This window comes from Metarhizium album, assembly GCF_000804445.1.
Source record: "Metarhizium album ARSEF 1941 chromosome Unknown scaffold_11, whole genome shotgun sequence".
NCBI classification, from domain to species: Eukaryota; Fungi; Ascomycota; class Sordariomycetes; order Hypocreales; family Clavicipitaceae; genus Metarhizium; species Metarhizium album.
The window spans coordinates 214,576-236,141 of NW_024467585.1; the positions used below are offsets into that span (position 1 = coordinate 214,576).

A 21,566-nucleotide genomic window follows, 5' to 3' on the forward strand; every position below is an offset into this window, starting at 1 on the left:
TCGACGTGGTCGATATGGCCTGAGGCTCCAGATGTCATTAATTCAAGTACCAAGTACCCAGTACTTCGAAAGGTAGTAGTAGCTCTCCCACGAGGCTGTTGCTCTACAAGAGACTCCGGCAACGCGAAAGTACGCTAGTGGGAGGTACCTAGAGGCAAGCAAGTTTATGTATTACCAGTACGATGGCATAGCAGGAGCAACCCAACCGCTGCCAACCAGGAGCCGCCATTGCCCAAGGGCATTCCAATGCTGCGTTGTTTTTCTTTTTCTACACCTGGTCTTGCATACACACGCCCGTCTTTGCGTGCAAAGTGTTTCATATTACAAGACTCCGTACTAACTATATCCCAGTCTTGTCTTCTATTTTCGATCTCCACTGCGGGAAGGCGCGTTTGAGCCTGGGGCGCATCCTCGCCTCGCGGTTCACCTAGGCATCGCTGCAGAACACAGGCTTGAAGCTTCAAGATGTGCTGCACCCGTACCCGATGCTGACTTGTCCCCCTGCTGGTCTCCAGCAAACCACTGCCTTACACGACGACGCGCCCGTCTGGCGACCCGACAGGTCAAATATCATGACGGACTCGAAGCAGAGCGACACCGCGTCGCAAGGCGTTGGACATGACGCGAATGCGCGCCCGGACGATTCCATTTTGAAGATATCACCGCCAGTCGTTGGTGCCTCTACCTCAGGAAGCACCACTGACCCATCTGCCATGGAGAGTAGCTACGTCGAAGCCGCAACGATGAATCATAGTAGGGCCCCCGATGACGCTGTTACAGAGGAGGCTGTACGCGAACACCTCAAGGACATCGAGTCGAGTTTCTTGCCCACGCTGTCTCCCATCGCTACGAGGACAGCAACTGAGAATGTTATGGGCGCATATGATACGATTGATACATATGGGAAGAGAGAGGACCCGAAAACGGAGAAGCAAGACGAAGACTATGCCAATGATGTCGGACACACCACATCGAGTCTCGAGAACCTTGATTCCTCCCCTACAACTGCTGCTGCTGCGAGAACGATTTCAAGGGCCGTCAGTATGGCTAGTCACGCGACGATGGACTGTGATACTGCGCCGCCGGCAGGCGAGGATGAATACAAAGACGACAACGAAAATGCATTCTCGTCTGGCCCAGACGACCCGTTCCTTCAATCTCAAATAGCTGACAGGCTTGATACGGCAAATACATCCGGCAACTCGTTGAGAATTGGCAAACGATCAAAGTATTTGCGCAGTCGGTACTCCAGCCACCGATCATCGGCATCTTCACTCGTCACGGATCCGGAATCACAAGACGGTAGCGAGGCCACCATTGGCCACGGTGCCGATTATGCTTTGCAATCAGGCGGTGCTGTTCCGGCTCTGGGCATACAGCGGTCGACAAGCAACCCTTTTCAGCGTTCCATAAGCATTGGTAGTATGCTGTCTGGCTTTGGAGGCGAAGACTTGAACGACTTGCCTAACCACCACCTCGACACTCTCCCAGAAGACTCGAGTCCCGACAGGCCGAACCACGACGACCCGCTCAAGACTCCAAAGGCCTCACGAGAGAATTGGAAGGCCACTGCACCGACAGATACCGTCATAGCTCAGCACGTCAAGAACGTACAGGTTCCCGAGTCTTTGGCGAAAGAATACCGAATTAAGAACAATCTTCAAACGCCTCATCGACCGTCTAACCTCAATATAGGTACCAACACTGACACCATGACAAAAACTGGCAGGAACCTCACGTTGAAAGAACAGAGCAGCACCATTGAGAGACTGTCAAAGGAGAACTTTGATCTGAAGCTTAAGGTCATGTTTTTGAGCGACCGCCTGGACAGGCTCTCCGAAGAAGGAATCAAGGAAATGATTTCGGAAAACGTAGAGCTAAAAACTAATCTTGCGGTATTACAACGTGACAATAAAATTCTCCGGAAACGAATTAAGGAGCTCGAAAAACAAGCCCGAGATGAAGACAACAGACCCGGTACAGCCTCGTCAACAGACCAAACGTCCAGATTAAACGATGCAGATGCCTACGAGAGAGAGCAGGAGCTTATATATCTTCGCGAACGAGTTGAAGAGTATGCTACTGAGATTGAGAGGCTTCGCAACGAGAGTCTCAGTCGAGAATCGGAGAAGTTGCAGCTTGTTGAAATGGTTAAAACGCTTGGTGAGCGATCTGGCAACAACGTCGGTGTGCCTGACGAATCTGCTGTTTGGAGCGACTTGTTGGAACAAGAAACTGTTCGTCGAGAACAAGCAGACGAAGACAACCGGAAAATAAGGGATGAAATTTTTCGACTCAAAAAGGAGCTCTCTGCGCGAGGGAACACCCAACACACGACCAATATTTACAATATCTCCAAGAAGCGTCGTGATGGCACATTCTCACCTGTTCGAGCGATGTCTGGTTTGTCTGGGGAGACTGATGTACCCGAGTCCAACGTCAGCGGAGCCAATAATGTCTTGGTGGATGAATTGCGACGAGAAAGCGAACATTTGCGCCATGAAAATGCCGAGCTGAGGCGTGAAGTTGGTGCGCAGACTTCGATGCTTACCTCAAGGAACCGCGAGAAGGAAAGGCTCTATCAGGAAATCGAAGACCTCAAAATGGCTCAGCGCCGTGGCGGTCATGCTTCTTCCACCGTAGACAGCATATTCGAGCGCTCGGCGTCCCGTGCAGGCGGTCATGAACGGTCACAATCCCGAGGAAGCGGACGGACTAGGCAGACTTTAGCAGAGGAGGAATCTGAACGCGAGGAACTGGAAAACAAACTGGCCGAACTGCGAGACAAGATCAGCGAAGTGAAGCTTCAGAATCAGGAATTGCAACGAGAGCTCGAGTCGTGCATGGTAGACTTTGAGGTTGCGGTTGAGGGCAAGCGGCAAGCGGAGGATAATGCCATGTCCCTGCAAGAGGAGCTTGACACTGCTATGAATGATCTCGTTGCTTTGCAAGCCGAACGAGATGAAGCTGTCCGTGAGCAGGGTGAAATGGAGCACGAGTTTGAAGCCTTGCGCCATGAAGCGCAAGAAGAGATCGATGCACTGGAAGCCGAGGCCGATCACCGTAATGAGGAGATTCAGCGCGCTCACGCCGACTTGAAAGATCGCTCAGAAAATTTCGACGCCTTGCAGGAAGAGATGCGGAAGATGAGCGAGGCTCTTGTGCGGTTGGAAGATGATCAAACTGGCAAATTGCGTCGTATTCAACAACTAGAGGAAGAATTAGACTCGTCAAACAAGGAGCTCGAGGAATTGGAACAGAAGCTGATGGAGGCAAACGAGAAGAATCAGCGCTTCGCCATACAGCAAGAGTCAAGCCAGGGAGAGATCGCCTTCTTGCGCGAGGAGCAAGAGGCGGACAAGATTCGTATTGGGGATCTGGAAGCGGCCATTGCCAACGCGGAGCAGAATCTGCGAGACGAAAAGGACAGAGCCAGAGACTTGGATAACCGCCTCCAGCAAGAGCGCATGCACAGGGAGATCGTTGCCGACAGAGAAAAGGAAGAGGTCCAACAGGTTGTGGACGAACTCAACAGGGAGGCCTCTAACGCCAAGGACGAAGTAAGACGACTGCGTAAGAGCCTGTCGTCTCGCGAAGTCGAGGCTACGGAGTGGAAGGAGAGGTTGATTGAGCTGGAGAATAATCTTCGAGAAGCTTTGGGCGACCTCAATGGCACACGATCTTCTCTTCTCAAGGTTTGCATTTGCACTCTTGCTCTGAGACAGAGGTTTACTAACGACCCGAATCCAGTCGATTGCTAAGATGCAACGAGAACTCGAGAACACAATTCGCGAGCTCGATACAACAAAGGCGTCTTTGGTTGAGAAGGACCGCATCATTAAACAACGAGACGCCCTCTTGGAATCTCATGCTCTCGAGTCACGAAAGGTTACCGAGATGTTGGAGAAGGAACGCCTATCGCACCGCAACACGAAGGCACAATACGACACATTTCAGAGGACGCACCAGCATCTCACACAGACAGCCAGCACACAGGATGTCAGAATTGCGGAGTTGGAGAGCACGAGGGGCCAGGACCGCAGAAAACTTGCCCAGCTTGAGCAGACTGCTCGCGATCAGCTCACAGAGCGGAACGAGCTGCTTCTAAAGCTGTGGCACAAGCTGAGCGCGCTTTGTGGCCGAGAATGGCTCAACAACAACACGCTTGTCGATCGGCAAGTTGTCCCGTCGGTCGAAGTCATTGCAACCCGACTTCATGGCTTCTCGAAGAACCTCCTTGGCGCTGTCAGGGCCATTGAGGGTATGCTTGGGGGGCTGCATACCAAGATCAAGTCGGTGGAACGGGATTTACACCGAGAGTACCAGTCCCTCGAGAACAATCTCGAAGTGAGGACCAAGAAGTTGGATCGTCTCGAGACCATGTTCCGAAATTCGGTGGCGTCGGGAAGCCTAGCTCCCCAGGACATGCAGAGCCGGATGGCTCGGTTGGAGGATGCCTATCGCCAACTCAAGGTCGAGAACGCAACACTGAGGACGGCCAACGACGTACGTAGTCGTGCTGCCCACTCCGGCCCTGACAGCGTAATACCTCTGAGCCGAAAGACTACGGGCACAGGGTCACCCTCGCCAGGCATCCCACGCGGGCCGGGAGATCGTGATAGGAGTCGAACTTCCCACCTGAGTCAAGACAGGATCAGCCACTCAAGGGGCTCCTCTCGATCCAATACTGCATCTGGCATACCGCGGCCGTCGTCGGGAAATTTCACTAGCATGGAGGTTGCCTTGCCGAGCGAAGGCGAGCCAACTAACAACGACAACCGTTGGCTTCTGAGACTCCGAGACATGGAGTACAAACTCAAGATGGAGCGAGAAGGCCGGAATCAAGATCGAGCAGCTGCACGGCAGCGCCTCGGCGGATTAGAATTAGAGAACAGAGATCTCAGAGAGAGAGTGAGGCGCACAAACACAGACACTGAGTAGTACTGCATGTTTTGTCCGAACTGGGATATATGACAATCTGAGACGTGGAAACTGACGATTGCAACACATTTTTTTTTTCTCTGTTGACTTTGGCAACGCTGGGGGGATTCTCCAGCACGTCTGTCAAAAATGTACAACATGCTTCATTGGTTTTTTTCTTCTTCGCCTTCTTGGCCGGGCAGCGATGATGAGTCTGTATATTTGCAGTATGATTTGTGAGTCTCACGGTGTTGGGAGAGGGCTAAGCACGGGCGGCTATATTATTATCCTTTTTTTGGGTAACTCGATGTTTTGCGAGTCGCGACGAAGTAGCATGAGATGTCGTTGCGTGGTGTGATTCCCAACATGGATGGCCAGGCATAGTAATGGCAGCCAGCAGAGACGTGGTGGGTTCCGTGGCTGTCCGCAATTTATATCAACAGAAAAGCAAGTGGCTGGCTACTACTAGCACGAGGGCGCGCTCGCGCTCGCGCCATTGCCATTGCTCTGTTGAAGCTCGGCCTCGACCTCGTCGTCTCCGATTCTCCTCGTCCTCGCCTCGCGCAGTATGGCCTCGGTAGCCGTCGCGCCGACCCTCGCCACGCCCAGGCTCATGACGTGCAAGAGGTCATCTAGAGTCCTCACGCCCCCGGCCGCCGTTGAGCAGCCGTGCGGGAATCCCACCACGGTGCATACCTTGACGGGTGAGCCGGCGAGCTCCATGTACGAACCTCCCGCTCGCTACATGTACTCCTTGGCGAAATGCGCGCAGTCGATGCCCATATCTTGCCGGGCTGCACATTCGGTGCTGGGCCTGTTGATCTGTACGGTACGCTTTTTGCGGCTTGGCCTTTTCCCGCAACAATTTGCCGATGGATGCACACGTCGCGTCGTGTTTCGCGATATCCGGCCGGGATTCTTTCTCGGCGCCGCGCGGGGTGCGGACTTCCCAAACGGGAAACACCGCACCACTCAGACGGCCATATAAGAGACTGTCTGTCACACGTACAGCGGCTGGATTATTCCCTTCCTATCCAACCGTACCCCGCTCCCTTTTATTTTGACTCACTTGTCCCTGATCATCCGTATGGGCATTTGCCAACATGCTACGACGAGGCGTGGTCAACAGCTCCCGGCGTCCCCCGGGCCTTACACGAGCTGCCTCTACGGCCGCGGCCGCGAGAGCCGTCAAGAAGGAAGGCGATATCTCTGATGCGTTTGTGTCCTTGTCTGGCGGCAAGAGGCCTCCTTTGCCGGACCGCTTTCGAAGACTAAAGTGTGACTTGGTCAGGGATAGGGAGAAGCAAATTGCTGATAGCTGGAAGAGGTTGCTGCGGCAGTTGAGGGTCGAGAATGACATCATTGCCCAAAAGGGATCAGACGTTATTCCCCAGGTGGACTTTGCAGATTTGGATGCCGGATGCCGAGGGCTGAAGGAGGAGATTAGGAAACGTGGTGCGATTGTCGTCAGGGGAGTGATCCCCGAGGACGAGGCGAGGGCTTACAAGGAGGAGATAGAGGCATATGTTAAGAGGAATCCTTGGACTCGAGGTGAGGCCCTTGTGCGAAAATTCCCGTTGCTGTTGCCACAAGAAACTCTGTATGATGTGCTGACCGGCTCGAAAGCGTTCCCGGCGGACAACCCTCAAGTATACGAGTTGTACTGGTCTGCGCCGCAACTCAAGGCTCGCTCGCATCCGTCTCTCTTGCGCGTACAGCACCGTCTCATGTCATTGTTGTGGCATACCTCGTCGGATCAAGCGCAGATATCTCTGCAGAACCCGCTCTCATACGCCGATCGGTTGCGCATTCGACAGCCGGGCGATGCTGCATTTGCGCTGGGCCCGCACATTGACGGTGGCAGCGTGGAAAGATGGGAGAGGGACGGATACGGACTCGGCGGCGTGTATGACAGGATCTTCCAAGGAGAGTGGGAAAGCTACGACCCATGGGATGCCAGCGGCCGAGTCCAAGCAGTTAACAACTTGTACGATGGTCTGGGGGCCTGCAGCATGTTCAGGATGTGGCAAGGCTGGTTGAGCATGAGCAAATCCGGGCCTCACGAGGGAACTCTGCTGGTCAACCCTCTTATGCACATGGCAACGGCCTATGTGCTCCTTCGCCCGTTCTTTGAACCGTTGAATGAATGCAGGACCTCGAGGGGATATCTCGAAGAGAACAACTGGAAGCTGATTGGTGAAGCTGACATGGAGAGCGAACTGCAAGGTGCCTCACCTGGTCATGGCCAAGAGCTCACCAATGAGCTGCACCCGCACCTTGAGCTCCAACGAACCATGGTTCACGTGCCAAAAATCAAACCTGGCGATTTCGTTGCGTGGCATTGCGACAGTAAGTCTACCCGGACCAACTTCCCCTGCTCTTGTGCGTGATTGTGCACCGGCGGTTGCTGACATGCCACTCCACAGCCATCCATTCTGTCGACAAGGTTCACAGCGGATGCGGAGATTCCAGCGTCTTGTACATTCCCGTTTGCCCCGTCACAGACATCAACGCGACATATATTGCACGCCAGCGGCAGGCCTTTCGTGACGGAACGCCAGGGCCAGACTTCCCTGGAGGCGAGGGCGAATCTCGGCACGTCGGCCGACCGACCGAAGATATGTTGCGCAGGTGGACAAATGATGTTGGACGCCAAGCATTTGGCCTTGACAAGATCCAAGTACGAGACAGTGCTTTGCCTGGCGAAAGAGAAGTCGTGAAACGGGCAAACATGGCCTTGGGATTTTAACCAAAATCGACCCCGAGATAGAGTGTTTGAAATTTCTTTCGACATGGGCCCTGCAGCCACTGTACTGTGCATGCTGCCGATGCCGAACGCAAGCGGCATTTGAACACGAGACGAACATTGCCTGGGAGGGCGACGGCCCGTTTCAACCAAAGTAATCGTGAAACGCACCCCCGACTTGTTCATATCCGGTCGGTTTGTCAGCCAGTACATGTGGCGTTTTTAGACGGCCGATCGAATCCGATCCCTGTTGGGCAGCTCGGCAGCTCGGCGGCATCTCGTGCTGTAAAACCAAGACGTGGCATCGGCGAGAGATGTACTATATCCAAAGGTGCAAGCAGCCCACCCGCCCCAGTTGAGCGGCATCTCTTGTGGTCGGTACGGGAGTATGGCGTGTAACTTACACCGTAAGCCAAGGGTCAACTGGTTGGCATGATGGTGCAGTAGTAACATGACTGAAGCTTTCCGCCACAAAGAGAGAAGGGGAACATGGCCGAAGCTCAGTGTCACCTGCGCCAATAGAATCCCGCGACTTGTTGGTCGAAAAACTCAGGCCCACTGGCAGTAATCCTCTGCTTTTTGTCATCATCGTGATGCCTGCTGATGCGCGACGTCGTGACCGTCATCTGTCGCGTGCTACGCCGTACTGATCCAATCGTATCGACACGGAGCACCTGCATAGCTTACCCCGGGACGTCTGGCCGGGGGGAGTTTCGGTCGACCTTCGACGAGCTTCCATTTAGTCAGCTCGCCAGCAAACGCACTCCTGATTGCGGCTGACTGGCAGCCCTTGATAAAGAACATTAGTAATTGACGGGAAAGAAACATCAGGGCGCCCCGTAGGACCCCATACGGCGCATCATGGATCCTGGGCCGTGCTGGGTGCTGGCCGAGATGGATTGTGGCTAGGAGCGTCCCGTCGGCGTCGGGTATGGAGTAGCATGGTGTTGAGACGAAGTGGGGGAATGAGGGGCGGTCAAACTTGGAATCCAGAGTCAAAGGCAGACTGGACTGGACTGGACTGCTCGTGAGACGGAAGGAACGAGGCACTGGGGAGACAAATATATAAGACGTCCGTTTGCCACTCTCCTGTGCCCGGCACCCCGTCATGATCACGCATTCAAACGCATTCGCAATTCAACCAGCTGCTTCCAAAAGTTTTCAAGACCAAGACTAAACAACAGAGCACCGCTCAGACTCCAGTCTCCAACCATGTCTTACACCCTCTACGACGGTTCCATCGCCACTGCCCTGGATGTTCTTGGCTCTCTGAAGGCAATCCTCAAAAAGGGCCAGGAGGCTCCCAACTCTGCTACCTTCCCCGATGCCCGCATCCACGACGACATGAACCCGCTGAGCTTTCAGGTCCATGTCGTCTGCGACATTGCTCAGAAGATGGTTGCCCGCAGCACTGGCGTCGAGCCCCAGAAGTTTGAGAATAACCTAAAGACCTTTGACGACTTCTACAAGCGAATCGAACTGGTCGAGGGGCTTTTGACCAAGACGGACAAAGAAGTCGTCAACAAACGAGTTGGCGACATCGTCCCTATCGGACTGGGACCTGGCAAGAATGCCGAGATCCCCAGCCATGCCTACGTTACTGGTTATGCCGTTCCTAATCTGTTCTTCCACCTCGCCACCACTTACAACATCTTGCGCAAGGAGGGCGTCGCTTTGGGAAAGATGGACTATCTCCTGCCTTTTATTGGAAAGCACGTCTCCGAGTAAGCGAGTAGGCAGCTGGAGACTGGGCTTCTCGTTTGCGGAGAGGATGGGTAACGAATGATGGAGCGATATATACCCCCAGAATGCGTCAGTGTACATGACGGATCTGTTGTACTCCAAGGGCCGGGGAATGACTAGGTTGAGATCAGCTGAGAAAATAAAAGCAAATATAATCGGCTCGCTCAAGAAGATAAGCGCAATGACGCCCGACCGAGGTGAATGCGGCCGAAAATTCGCAGGCGAGGCAAGTAGCATGTTGAAGTGTGTTTGTTTGTAGAGTCACCGGCAGTGTTGATGTTGTCGGAAACTCGGCGGGTTTCTGATGACCGATCCACCAGCCCCTAGTGTCAAATGGCGATTTCTGCGGATGCATTCACTCAGACAACAAACCTGGACCTGGCATCATCACCACCACAACAAACAGCAAACCAAAGCAGTCAAGCTCGTCGATTTGCGGCGGCAGATACAAGCCCAGCAGACCGAGGGCTGTCTTGCAGACAGGGAGGACTGCGGCCATGTCTCCGTATCTTTGGACCCTGCGCCTCATACAGGCTTTCGAGGTGTGACCAAACCCCGACACAAGTCCAGCGCGGACACTGACTGCGTCGACATAGGACCGAATCATCGAAGCTGTATGCCGCCCAGTACGAGTGGAAACTTTGCTTGGTCTAACTGTGCCTCGACAGATCCTTCGCCAGCCCGGATTCCACCGCGCCGTCGGTCGCATCCATCGAACAATCCACGAACAAAGACACGGTCGTAACCCGCACGAACCCCTAGCACCGGGAGAAGCGACAGGTACGGGTTTGACGCCCTGTTGTGCCTCTAGCGCCGCAGTCTGACTTGGTATTAGCGGACCCCAACGCGGCCGGCCGAGGAAGGCAGTCTTTCCTAAGGCACTTCCTCGACGAAATAAAGAACCAGCTTCGAGGAAAGCCGACCGACTTGGCAAACAAAAAGCCGCCTAGGTAGACCGCATAGCAGAGCCAAATACGGGCCGGGCAGAAAGCCGAGCCGGGCTCATACAAAATACCGCAGCCTGTCCGTGCTTTGAGCAGTCCAACTCGAGACTCGAGAAGCAGAGGACCAAGACGCATCGACACGTCGAGACTTGAGAAGTAGAGGATCAAGACACCGGCAGCACGCCGCGGGACACCCTTGGAGTATTTCCTCGACAATGGAAACTCCCTCGGCACAGAACTCACAGTACACTGATGGCACCGCAGCCCTCGCAGCGAGCGATTGCTCAACGGCAAACGTCGCATCCTGCCATGTTGCTTGGCCACTGGAACATGTGTCGGAACCCGATGGCAACAAATGGGACAGACACGTATATTAATTTAAAAATAGGACACGACAAAACCCTGGCACCGTTAGATTGCGCCTTCTCCCACGATGCGTTTCATGGCAGGCTCTAGGCTCCATCTCGTCACAAGGCTTCGCATGCATGCTGCGCATCTTGTATTGGCACCCCCTTCCTAGCCCCTTCCTAGGGAGAATGTGAATCTGGCAAGCTAGGGAGAATGTGAATCTGGCAAGGAGATGATCAGATTACCGTCAGTCGCAGTTCTTCCTGACCATGGTGCGCTGGAGCAATGTCGGCACACGTGCCCGCAGGATGAGACGTTCCCTGAGCAATTGTCCAACCAACAACAAGGTTACCCAAGCTCCACGCGTCGAGTTGATGTGTTGTGCAACGCCAGTGCTTGGCCTTGTGGCTGCACTGCACGGCTTTGTCTTTCATTTCGACAGATGGACCACTCTCATATAGCTCCGTGATGGGCGACAGCGTTCCTAGTAATTACAGATTCGTAAGCCAACACTTGGTACACACAAGACAGCTGTATTTCCATGGGCCGAGTACTCGTTCACCCGGAACACGCATGTCCGTCTCATTGACGCGACCCTTTGTCTCGACCGACCGAGTTTGCGCGGGAGTGACCCCTGCCCAGCAGTAAATCTTGCCTGAGAAATCGTGACAGCAGAGAGCCTACCGTCTTTCTTGCCTGGCACCAGACAAGCGCCGAGTTGCTCTCCACGACTGCACAACGCATCGTCTATCCGCAACTGTCATTTCGTCCCTGCAGCGCTCCTTCGACCACGTCCTCGACCGGCGGGCCGGCGGCGTTTCGGGGACGGAGCCAGTGGACTTGCCAATGCGGAAGTTTACGACGAGCCGGCCTCCACGTCCGGCCCCTGACTCATGACTCATGACTCAGTCTTGGTATTGAGCAGTGATGAAATTCTAAAGAGCGCCGCAGAGCACGCTGGCATGTCGTGGCATGACGTGCTGCACTGTTGTCGAGTATACTGACATGCCAAGTATCATGGAAATACAGCCCGCGATGGCCCGGCACTGGTCCGGTCAACTGCTTTCACCACCCCTGTCCTGCAGCGGCATCAGAAACTCGACATTGTACGCTGCGAATTGCTGGAGGCGCTCTCCATCGTTCCGACCTGTATCAACTAACTTCCATGTAGTTATCCTGCGCCAATCATCGTGGTCTTATTCGAGCGGCTGCAGTGACGGCACGGTTTGCATTCGTCGCGAGTAACACTCTTTCACTTGAAATTTATAGCCAGCGCAACATGCGGGACGGGCGAGCGGCCCTTACCACAACGCGATGAGATGGGGGCATGACGTCGCCAGAGCTCATTACGATCTCATGGGACTACCGTCGCTTCTTCATGGTGCCATGGCAGGCTTTGTTGTGCGGATAAAACAGTATTCCCCCTAACCTAACCAATGCATGACCAAGCGCCACATGCAAGCAATTCCCTACACTACCAAGATATCAAGCAATCCCACAATCTTCAGCGCTATACACAATATGAGGGAAATACAAAAGAACACGTTAATTAGATGCAAACTGACCCCAGTCGCTCCAATTAAGTGGCAAGCCAATGTCGAGATTTGCCTCCAAAACATCTTCCACGGCATCCAAGTTGAAACTGGGGTCAATGTGCCCAAAGACGTCCTGGCCCGAGATGGCGTCAATCAGTGAAAAGTCGACGGCGTTGTCCATGCCGGCAGCGGATGTGATACCGGATGCATTACAGGGTAGCACGTCCGTCTGCCTCATGCTTTGGGGCTGCACACCGGCCGATGCCGACCTGGACCTGACATCTGGCGGTGCAGGGCTGGCCTCTTTTGTTGTCAAGCTCGTGGCAGCACGCTCCATCTCCCTCAAGACTCGTTCGCCCAGGCCGGCAACCACGTTTGCGCTCCAGAAATGGTCCCCGTAGTTTCGCAACATTTCGCAGTTCCGCCTGAATGAGCTCATGGCCCGGGCTCGGAACATGGGAAGCCGACTGTGTCTCATCTTCCTGTACTCCACGCTCAGAGCTAGTGACACTGCGTAGGGGATGAAGGGCATGGGGCTCAGGTGATCTCGAGGTACGGCGCAGGCGATGCGCTCAGCTGCGAGGGACCGCCGCGCGTTCGCAGACGGCGGCGGGAGTGTCGAGGCGGCGGGCACTGTTCCGGGGCGAGGTAGTCTGCACGACAAAATTATGACGGCGTGGTAGAATGTCTCAATGGTGGCTACCACGGTGTTAGTTGGGCCAGGAATAGTCATTCCAGGGGCGAGGATGATACCGACCGATGAGGAAGGACGGCACCTTCAGTGCGTCCGCATCGACAATCATTGCCTCCAGCACGGGGAGATCAATATAAGCAATTTTTTCGAGCCCTGACGCTTCTGCACTGGGTCCTGGACGATACAGTTCAATGACTTGGTCGAGCCACTGGACGACTAATAAAAACAGCCGGAAACAAGGTGGTCGTTTTCTGATGCAAGCTTCCAAGTCGGCGCCAATGTCACGCTCATGAATCAGGCACGGTCTGCCATACTCGGCGGCATTGATGCGGTCCACGGCCCATACACAGCAGAACAGGTTCTCGAGATCGGCACAATTCGGCGCGTCGTATCTGAGCAAGTGTAGGCCGAGCGTTTGTATATGGTGAATGGCACGGCCGCCCAGTTGTGCAGGCAGGTCCGACTCCTCGGCACAGGTTGGCTGCGTATACAGGGAGAGCATGATCAAAGCCTGGATATGCAAGACTCGATCTGTAATGAGACTTGTCTCCAGTATGGCGCGCACAGACGAGGACAAGGACTGAGAAAAGTCCTGAGGCGACAGCAGGCCGGGCTCGCGATTCTGTAACCGGTAATGCTCGGTGACTTCGGGATCGGCAGCGGCAGCGAGGCAAACAAGCTGGCGGAGTACTATATTGCATGGGTGGTCGACATTGTTGTCGATGTCTGCGATGGGAATGACCGGGAATATGGGATGGATCTTCTGGATATAGACGTTTTTTAATTGTGCGAAATCCTCGGGCGGTGGGAGGCAGGACAGGCAATGCTCCCGAACAAAGGGCAGCAGGAAGCGATCCATCAACGGAGGGGGGCGAGAAGTGATGAACTGAGAGGATTGCCCGGTGCCACCAAAGGCACCAGACGATAGCCAGATACCCACGTCTCCTTTTTGAGACGAGGCCCTGGCGGAGGTGGACGCGGTGGCTTCCAGAAACATGCCCTCAGGGTTGAGGTCACCGACAAAACGGGATGATCGCTGGTCGAGGTCATGAGTTTGCGACGGCGTAGTGACAGAGACATGATTGTTCTGGTACGGAGGCTGGATAGTATGCAAAGAGAGCGCACGAGCAGTACGTGACGGAGTTGCGATGCCGTTGACTTGGGTCATGGCTGCCGTTCTCGTGCGTGGTGTGGCGACCGACGCCATCGTCGACGGCCTGAAAGCCCCGAGTCAGCAAATAGACCAGACGAGACGCGACGAGACGAAGACGATCGGAGTCGACATACGAAGCCTGCGACGGCGATGACTCCTGCCCTCTGTGCTCCTCCGAGGCGGACTCCTCCCGAGCATGGGCATGGATTTGAATATGAGCGTGGTCGGCATGGATGCATCGTCGCTGCCACGCGCAACGGAACGGACAGAGAGAGAGTGGTCAGCCAAGGCTCAGCGGTCAAAGTCGTCAGAGCCGGACCCAAAAGACCAACCTTCTTACGTCGACATGCTGCACAGGCCTGCTGGACTTGCTTGCGCTTGACGGGCAATCCTCCACGGCTCGGATCCGACGCCACGAACTTGACTTTTCGCGCCGGGGGCGGCGCAGAGTTGGTTGTTGGAGCCACAGACATGGTGGCATGCGAGACCCCTTTCTCAGCGTCGTATCCGTCTTTGACCGGTATGCGATCTCATCGTGTCGCCGGGAGAGAGCGAAGTCGGCGGGCGGAGAGTTCAGCTCGGCTTCGACACCAGCCGAGTCAGTCGTGACTCGTCCTTGCTATTCTGCCGAGTTTGACGATGATGGCGCAAGCCGCGTCGGCCAGCGCTTGACATGTACAGCCTTTGGCTCACTCGACGGCAGCCAGTTGTAACGAGACGAGCCGATGAGACCGTCCTGAGCAGAGCCCCCTGTCACCGACCAGTTCGTCTGGAATACGCAGTTCGACCATGTTTGGTTGATGAGAGTTTGCCTCTGTTGCAGGGCGCAGCCACACCGCGTGGTTGCTGTGGCTGGGAAATGCGAGCACATTCATGGATAGACGCCCGGTCTATCGATAAGAGCAACCCGATCACGTGCACTCATCGCCGCTGCAAACACATCACCGTAAGTTGGAACATTACAACAAACATGATCACGCATACAGCTGGTATACTACCGACTGGGTCTTGGCCTAAACCACGTTTTACGCAGGTGGTCTGCAGTCGTTGATCCGGCATCATCTTTGCTCTTCCAGGTTCGAAAGCGACGGTCCGAGTGGTGTCCTCGTGCGTCAAGAAGAAAACGTCATGTATGACGTTCGAATCAAGAAGCATTCCGCGTGCCAATCCCAAGACGTCGAGGCGCTACCAAGGATCCTCATCGAAAGCGCACAAAAGTAGCAGGAGTGATGCATAAACATAAAGGGGGTGCTAAGGCAGCAACGTGTGAAGCCAGGTAGACTCTCAAGAAGCTCGCCTTCCTTTAGTCACTACGCATGTTTTGCGGTGATTGACAACATTGGCCGGGACGCACATGATTCACCATGGCCTCGGCATAAGCGAGCGTGCCGCATTTTCTCCTCGAGTGATGAAGACACGTTGAAAGGGAACAGGAAAACTCGGAAGATTCGAAGCGTGGGTTGTTCTACACATCGGCTCAAGCTAGACGACCTGTGCCGGAAATCAGATTTCCGCCACGGCCAAGCTGACGAGAAACCATCGAGGGGCCCGAAGCCCGCCACGCTCGCCAGATACATCCCGCGAGGCCATGACCGTGCACGCCAAATTCATCCTGTGCCGGGGGTCTTGGGGAATCTTGGATGTGAATCCCAGCTCCCGCGGGAAGACGGGTAGGTCCCGGCGGTGGTGGCAGACAAACTGCACGAGACAGCCAGCAGGCGGCTGGGACCATACTTTGTCGAATCGTGTCTCATGAGAGACGTGGAGCTTTGCAAGCCTTCGGCTTCCACTTTCATGCGTGGCCAAGCAGCTCGCTGGAAAGGGCGCGTGAGTTGAAAGTTGGTCGGTGCATCCTAGCCTGACCGCTACGAAATAGTGAAGGTTTGCAATTCAGTACGGACCATACTGTCGCTGATAAGCTGCTCCGACTATGACTATAGTATTTTGTCCCAAGATCTTCTCTGCAGTGGCTGCTGGCTGCTGCTGTCATGGGCACAGGCGCATCTGGTGTGTGACGCAAACCCGTCTAGACACCTTGTTGCTTGCTTTATACAAACACACACAGAAGACACGGAAAGGATATACCTAATAAAGCTTGTCTTCCAGAAACATTTCCCACAGCTCTTTGATGCTCCTCTACACATCCCTCGGCTCGTCTTCCACGAGGATCGCAGCATGGCGACTGGCAGCATTCCGCTCGAGGCCTTGGGTCCTCCTCCGGAATATGAAAACAGACTCAAGAGGGGCGTGATGGGGCCTATTCATAATCATTACTATACTCATGACAGGGAACTTCCTTGGTACCGTCGAAAACGTGTCTTTTACCCCGCGGCAGGCCTCTTGGTGCTCATCGTAATCACCTGCGCCGTCGTTGTTGGGGTGGTGCTCAAGTTGGAGTCTGCCAGGAAATCCGACACGATGGAAGGCGACGATATCTCATCGACAATGGCGCCGCTTAGTCGAACAGGGCCGATATCTCTCGGTGCGTCGGCCGCTACCAGCCGTGGCTCGACGGCGCTCGCATCGACCGCTGCGCTATCAACACGCAGCACGGGACACGTTCCCACGCCGACTGCTGCAGAGGCCCGAGAGACGGCTACGCCATTCACCATGTCGGACAAGTCTCAGCTCGCGTCGCTCCTCGTCGGAGAGGGAGGCTCTGGTCAGGAGCGCAGACTGCTGGTCCTGCAAGAAGACACTGGCCATCTTTACATTACCGAATGGACAAGCAGGACAGTCAACCACTTTAGAATACACGAGAAACTTGGAACATCGGCCCCGGAGCCCAAGCCAGGCACGCCTCTCGCCATGGAGACCGACCAAACAGGGCTGGTGCACTTGTTTTACCTGAGCCAGACCAATCTCATCTCTCAGGTGTCCGAGACGGAAGCGGGAAGATGGAAAGCAGCGGAAGTGACGGACGAGCGCGGCAGCATTCGAACATCCTCATGTTCGGGTCTGTCGACGACATGGCACAGAGGGAAGACGGGACCGGATTTGCTTGTTTTGGCCTTTGACAATCCCTCGCAGGAGCTGCAGCTCGCCGTAGCAGAGAGCCCGGCGGACCGAGGCGCTTGGTTCACGGCCAATGTCACGTCTGTCTTGATGGACTCGGTGCCCGGTCAGTCCAACATGCCCTGCTACGCACTCGCGGGCGACTGGTATGACAAGAGGCCGGTGACCAAGGGCGAGGCGTCGCCCCGTATTCTGATTGGGGTCGTGGAGGAAAACGAGGTGGTGCCCTGGGACTGCACGATTGACTTTTGGCCACCGCCGGACGTTCAGGTTCGGTGTGGCAAGACCGAGAGGGCCTTTGCCGGTGAGTCACGCCAACTGCTTGCCACGCGGATTCACTCGAACTTACCCCCGAGACTTTTGCCAAGACACAAAAGGCGACGGACTTGCTCTGAGCCCGGTGCCCAGGCAACTCTTGTGGCTCCGTAACTCGCGACGACACGACGGGCAGGACGACTCGGCGGATGAACACGACTTCATTCTCTTGTCTGCCGACGGCTCGAATCTCGTTCGCGAAAACTTGATCGGGAGCGGCAACGCACGGGATACAAGTTCAGGCTTTGCAGCAGCGTCTCCAATCACCGCCATGTCCGCGACATCGGACGGATTGGTGTTTTTATCTTTGGGGCGGGAACTGCAGCTGTATAAAAAGTCAGGCTCCAGGTGGGAAAATACCCGGCTGCAAGGATTGCATGACGGCCTCAACGGATGACTGAACGCGGCGGTGAATACCAGCTCGTACTGAAGCTCACTTGATTCACGACGACGATGGAGGCCGTTGCATGGGCAACCGTGTAAATGCATAGAAACACTTTGGTTTTTTTTTTCTTTTTTTTCTCGTGCCGTAGTACACGCCCACGGCCACTTTTGTTCACGCAGGTTCGCACAAGACAGACGCAGAGATAAATGCAATCAAAACACAACATGACAAGCCAACCGTGAGCAACGTGGTCTTGACTCCTGATGGCCGGGCGTTCATTTTGCACGTCGTCGACGCCGCTACACCCGCAAAAACGAACCCCTGCCCTGGCAGAAACGGTTGGTCAACGGCTGCCGACGCAGCGGGGCCGAACCTCGGGCGCGATCGGCGTCTAACCGCAAATGGAAGTAAGTAAACAAACCACCCCCACCAAAGGTCACAGAGTCATACATAGGCCATGCAATGCCTCTCTGGCAGACACGTCGGACAAGAAGACGGGCCCCTCTGACACGGGTTGCTCGTTTCCTTCAGCTCCCGTCGAGCCTTTGCTCTTCAACTTTCGACTTGCTCTGCTGCCTTGACCATCTTGGGCTCTCTATCCACGCTTAGCAGCATATCTTTGCACCCTGGAGTTTGAACCATTGGCGCTTTTCCCTCCCCCCCCCCCTCCCGTGCCGATGCCCTCGTACGACATGGCGGATCTCAATGTCCCCATTGCCGTTCGGCGAACACGTCGAAGTAACATCGGAAGCGTAAAGGCAGAAGAAGAACCCGAGTCTCCAGCTCGGCCGCCCAGAACCCCCCGACGGGCAAGAAGGGCCGTTCGGTTCTCGGATCCCACCTCGTCGCTGTCCAGCGGACTGACGCCCATGATTCACCGCACGTCCATCGGCACGCCTCGGCGGCGGCGTCGTGCGTCAGCACCAGCCGCCCCCTCCAGAAGAGGAGCAACTGTTCCTCACACGCCGCCGGCCTTGCCATCCCGCCGCCGTGACCCTCTCCAGCCATCACGCTCGCTGCACCACACCGTCGACGGCCGCGTGGAGAGACGCCTCCGCCGCAGCCATCTCCGAGACTTGCTCAACAAGCTCGAGCGGCAGAAGAAACGCGCGGCGCAGCAGTCCCGGACGGAAATCAGCCATCTCAGGTCGGAAATCAGGTCCAAAGACAGGGAGATCTACGAGCTACAAAACGCCACCGTGGTCGTCGACAACGAGAGGCTCTGGGACCTAGAGCAGCAGATTGAGCTCCTCAGGGGCGAGCTGGCCAGGCGGCCCGAGACGCCGCGCGGCCACGCGAGGAGCTACGACTGGACGCTGGCGGCGCGCGACCCGTTTGCAGACGAATATGCCGACGGACCGGAGGACGGGGACTGCTTTGGCGACGCGACCGCCGCCGAGTTCGCGGCGAGCACGCCGTCCCGGGCGAGATTGTCGTTTCCCACGCCCCCTGCTACGAGTCCCGTGGTGCCTGCCACGCCGTGCTCCCCGACGCCCTGCTTGCCTGTGGCCCCGTCCCATGTGGGCGTTCAGGTTTCCTTTCCGGACGTCGAGAGGCGGCAGGCGGAAGAGGAGCTTGCGTCGCTGCTGCGCGAGGTGGGTAAATTGACCGCCACGCTGGATTCATACAGGAGCCTTGAGTCGAAGCTGAGAGAGAAGCTCGCCTCGGTGGAGTCCATCGCGCCTCTGGGCGACGGCGGCGACGGCGACGGCGACCTTCTGGAGGGCAAGGTTGCGGCCCTGCTGCAAAACGTGTCTGACGGGACAGAGGCCGTGAGGCAGCTCAGCGCGTCCATCGCGGAGCTGGGATTCCCCGGCGCAAATGCCGGCGAGATGATTGCGGCGCTGTCGTCTGGGTTCCGTGCTGCCCGGCTGGAGCTGGAGTACCTCACGCCCGGGGAGATCGCGCTGCCGCTCACGTCCCACGGCGCCGAGGTGCTCGACCTCCTGCTCACGCGCCTGCGGGAGCTGGCCAGGAGGGCCAAGGAGGACGAGTCGTCCATAGACGAGTACCACGAGCTCGAGCAGTCGCTGCGCAAGCAACTGGACGCCAGAGTCAGTGTCATGGACCACCTCAAGGGCCAGCTGTCGCAGGCAGAGCGCCTGCTCGGCGAGCACAAGGCCAGGCTCGGACAGCTCGAGGCTGGAAACGAGCGTCTCCGGGGCGCCGTCGACGGCTATGTCCGCGACATGTCTGAGCTGGAGAGGCTGGTCGAGCGGATGGAGCGAGAACACGGCGAGGCGGCGGCCTCGCATTCCGCCCAGCGGGAGCTTGACAGGCGAGAAGTCTCGAGGAGAGACGCGACCGTCCTCGAGCTGCAGGACCGGCTTGCTGATGCGGTGCGGCAATCTGCCAACCTGCAGAAGGAGATGAGCGACGTCCAGGACAGCACCACGCGGCACGTCGTGTCGTTGAACAAGCGCCACGGCGCGGCTTTGGCGCTCCGGGACGCGAGGGTCTTGGAGCTGCGCGGGGAAATCGACAGGGTCAGTGAGTCTTTGCGGGCGGCTCATGAGACGATTCGCGTCTTGCGCGTGGACAAGGGCGGCTTGCTGGCGCGCGTGGATGAGGAGCGCGACAAGGCCAGGGCGGCCGTGGACTCGATCAAGGCTGAGTTGCAGCGTGTTTTGCAGATGAGTCCCGACTTTTCGAGGGAGCCGCTTGGTATGCGTGGCGGAGACAAGGATGAGGTCGCTTCTTGCGCTGCTCGTGTGGACGGCGAAGCCGAGGCTGCTGCTGCTTCGGACCCCTTGGTGCGGTCCGGCAGTGGGAAGAAGCGGCGGAGACGGTATGATAGCGGCTTGGGGTTGCTGGAGGAAGACGACGTGGAAATGTTTTGAAAACCGGAAATGTCTCCAGTCATTTGGATGCGTGTGTGTTTTGTTGGATTTATTGGCCGTCGGGATCTGCGTCCGGAGAGGCACTCGTTTGTACCATGATGCAAGCATTTCTCTTTGTACATTGCAAACTTGACGTTGGCAAATGTGTCTGCTCCCGAGTGCCGTTGATGGCTCGTGATACCTGCGAGTTTTGGTAGCGCCAGCGTGGCCTTTTGCTTGGGAGTCGGGACCAAGGCCGTTGTGGTGTCGACGAGTCCGGGGGCCATCATGTGCATGGACGATGTGGTGGTTGAGCTGGTGTGACCTGGACGGCGTGTGTGTTTCATTCGTCTACGTCGTATCGTACTTGATGGCCTGAGGGCTACATGATAACGACTTTCTGGAGCTGGGGCGAGAAAGGTCATGGCGATGCCAACGACGAGAGGACATGTGTGTACTCGCCATTGATCACGTCACGGATCGGGAGCCTGCCGACATGCTTCCTGTGTCTGGCCGGCCTCGTCGCCGGCACACTATGAAACGGAGGCTACTTCAAAGCAACTCCGAGCCAGAGTATTCGGTTCAATGTCCGTGGCGTGTTCACGACATGCGCCAGCAGCATACATACATACATACCGGCAGAGTCTTGCTAGCCGGGAGCCGCCGAGTTAGCAGCACAACGCCAGGGAGACGACTCCAAGACCGAGGAGAGGTGAGCAAAAATAAGGAGAAGAAAATGGGACGCACGAGCTTCGCCACTCAACTTGAATGGCCGGGCGCAGCTGAAGCCTTCCCAGCAGGTTGTTTGTCGTAAACCGGCGTCAAGACTCAGCCCGGCCGGCCGACAAAAGCCTCGTCCGCGTTTTGAGATGCTAGTGAAATCATGACACGTATAGGCCGCTCTGTGAAACTCAGCACCGAGCCGACCTGACCTAGTGCTGCAAAAGCA

At 56.1% G+C, this 21,566-nt stretch overlaps 7 protein-coding genes across 7 annotated transcripts; 6 read left to right on the forward strand and 1 right to left on the reverse strand.

Moving 5' to 3' along the window:
* Positions 1-572: 572 nt before the first annotated feature.
* On the forward strand, positions 573-4,941 carry MAM_04792 (anucleate primary sterigmata protein B; the record flags this gene model as incomplete). The annotated part of the gene is made up of 2 exons (XM_040823590.1): positions 573-3,695; positions 3,751-4,941. 2 exons carry the CDS (start codon positions 573-575, stop codon positions 4,939-4,941), a joined length of 4,314 nt encoding a protein of 1,437 aa, XP_040678261.1.
* A 1,082-nt stretch (positions 4,942-6,023) lies between these two features.
* On the forward strand, positions 6,024-7,669 carry MAM_04793 (DUF1479 domain protein; the record flags this gene model as incomplete). Its single annotated transcript, XM_040823591.1, has 2 exons — positions 6,024-7,269; positions 7,347-7,669. The coding sequence occupies 2 exons, from the start codon at positions 6,024-6,026 to the stop codon at positions 7,667-7,669; spliced, it is 1,569 nt and encodes a 522-aa protein (XP_040678262.1).
* A 1,209-nt stretch (positions 7,670-8,878) lies between these two features.
* MAM_04794 (uncharacterized protein) lies at positions 8,879-9,394 on the forward strand (the record flags this gene model as incomplete). Its single annotated transcript, XM_040823592.1, has 1 exon — positions 8,879-9,394. The coding sequence occupies one exon, from the start codon at positions 8,879-8,881 to the stop codon at positions 9,392-9,394; it is 516 nt and encodes a 171-aa protein (XP_040678263.1).
* A 512-nt stretch (positions 9,395-9,906) lies between these two features.
* MAM_04795 (uncharacterized protein) lies at positions 9,907-10,363 on the forward strand (the record flags this gene model as incomplete). Its single annotated transcript, XM_040823593.1, has 4 exons — positions 9,907-9,951; positions 10,006-10,023; positions 10,078-10,189; positions 10,245-10,363. The coding sequence occupies 4 exons, from the start codon at positions 9,907-9,909 to the stop codon at positions 10,361-10,363; spliced, it is 294 nt and encodes a 97-aa protein (XP_040678264.1).
* Positions 10,364-12,246: 1,883 nt separating this feature from the next.
* MAM_04796 (uncharacterized protein) lies at positions 12,247-14,556 on the reverse strand (the record flags this gene model as incomplete). The annotated part of the gene is made up of 3 exons (XM_040823594.1): positions 12,247-12,935; positions 12,994-14,147; positions 14,351-14,556. The coding sequence occupies 3 exons, from the start codon at positions 14,554-14,556 to the stop codon at positions 12,247-12,249; spliced, it is 2,049 nt and encodes a 682-aa protein (XP_040678265.1).
* A 1,702-nt stretch (positions 14,557-16,258) lies between these two features.
* MAM_04797 (uncharacterized protein) lies at positions 16,259-17,810 on the forward strand (the record flags this gene model as incomplete). Its single annotated transcript, XM_040823595.1, has 2 exons — positions 16,259-17,402; positions 17,467-17,810. The coding sequence occupies 2 exons, from the start codon at positions 16,259-16,261 to the stop codon at positions 17,808-17,810; spliced, it is 1,488 nt and encodes a 495-aa protein (XP_040678266.1).
* Positions 17,811-18,475: 665 nt separating this feature from the next.
* On the forward strand, positions 18,476-20,638 carry MAM_04798 (uncharacterized protein; the record flags this gene model as incomplete). Its single annotated transcript, XM_040823596.1, has 1 exon — positions 18,476-20,638. One exon carries the CDS (start codon positions 18,476-18,478, stop codon positions 20,636-20,638), a length of 2,163 nt encoding a protein of 720 aa, XP_040678267.1.
* Positions 20,639-21,566: the final 928 nt, after the last annotated feature.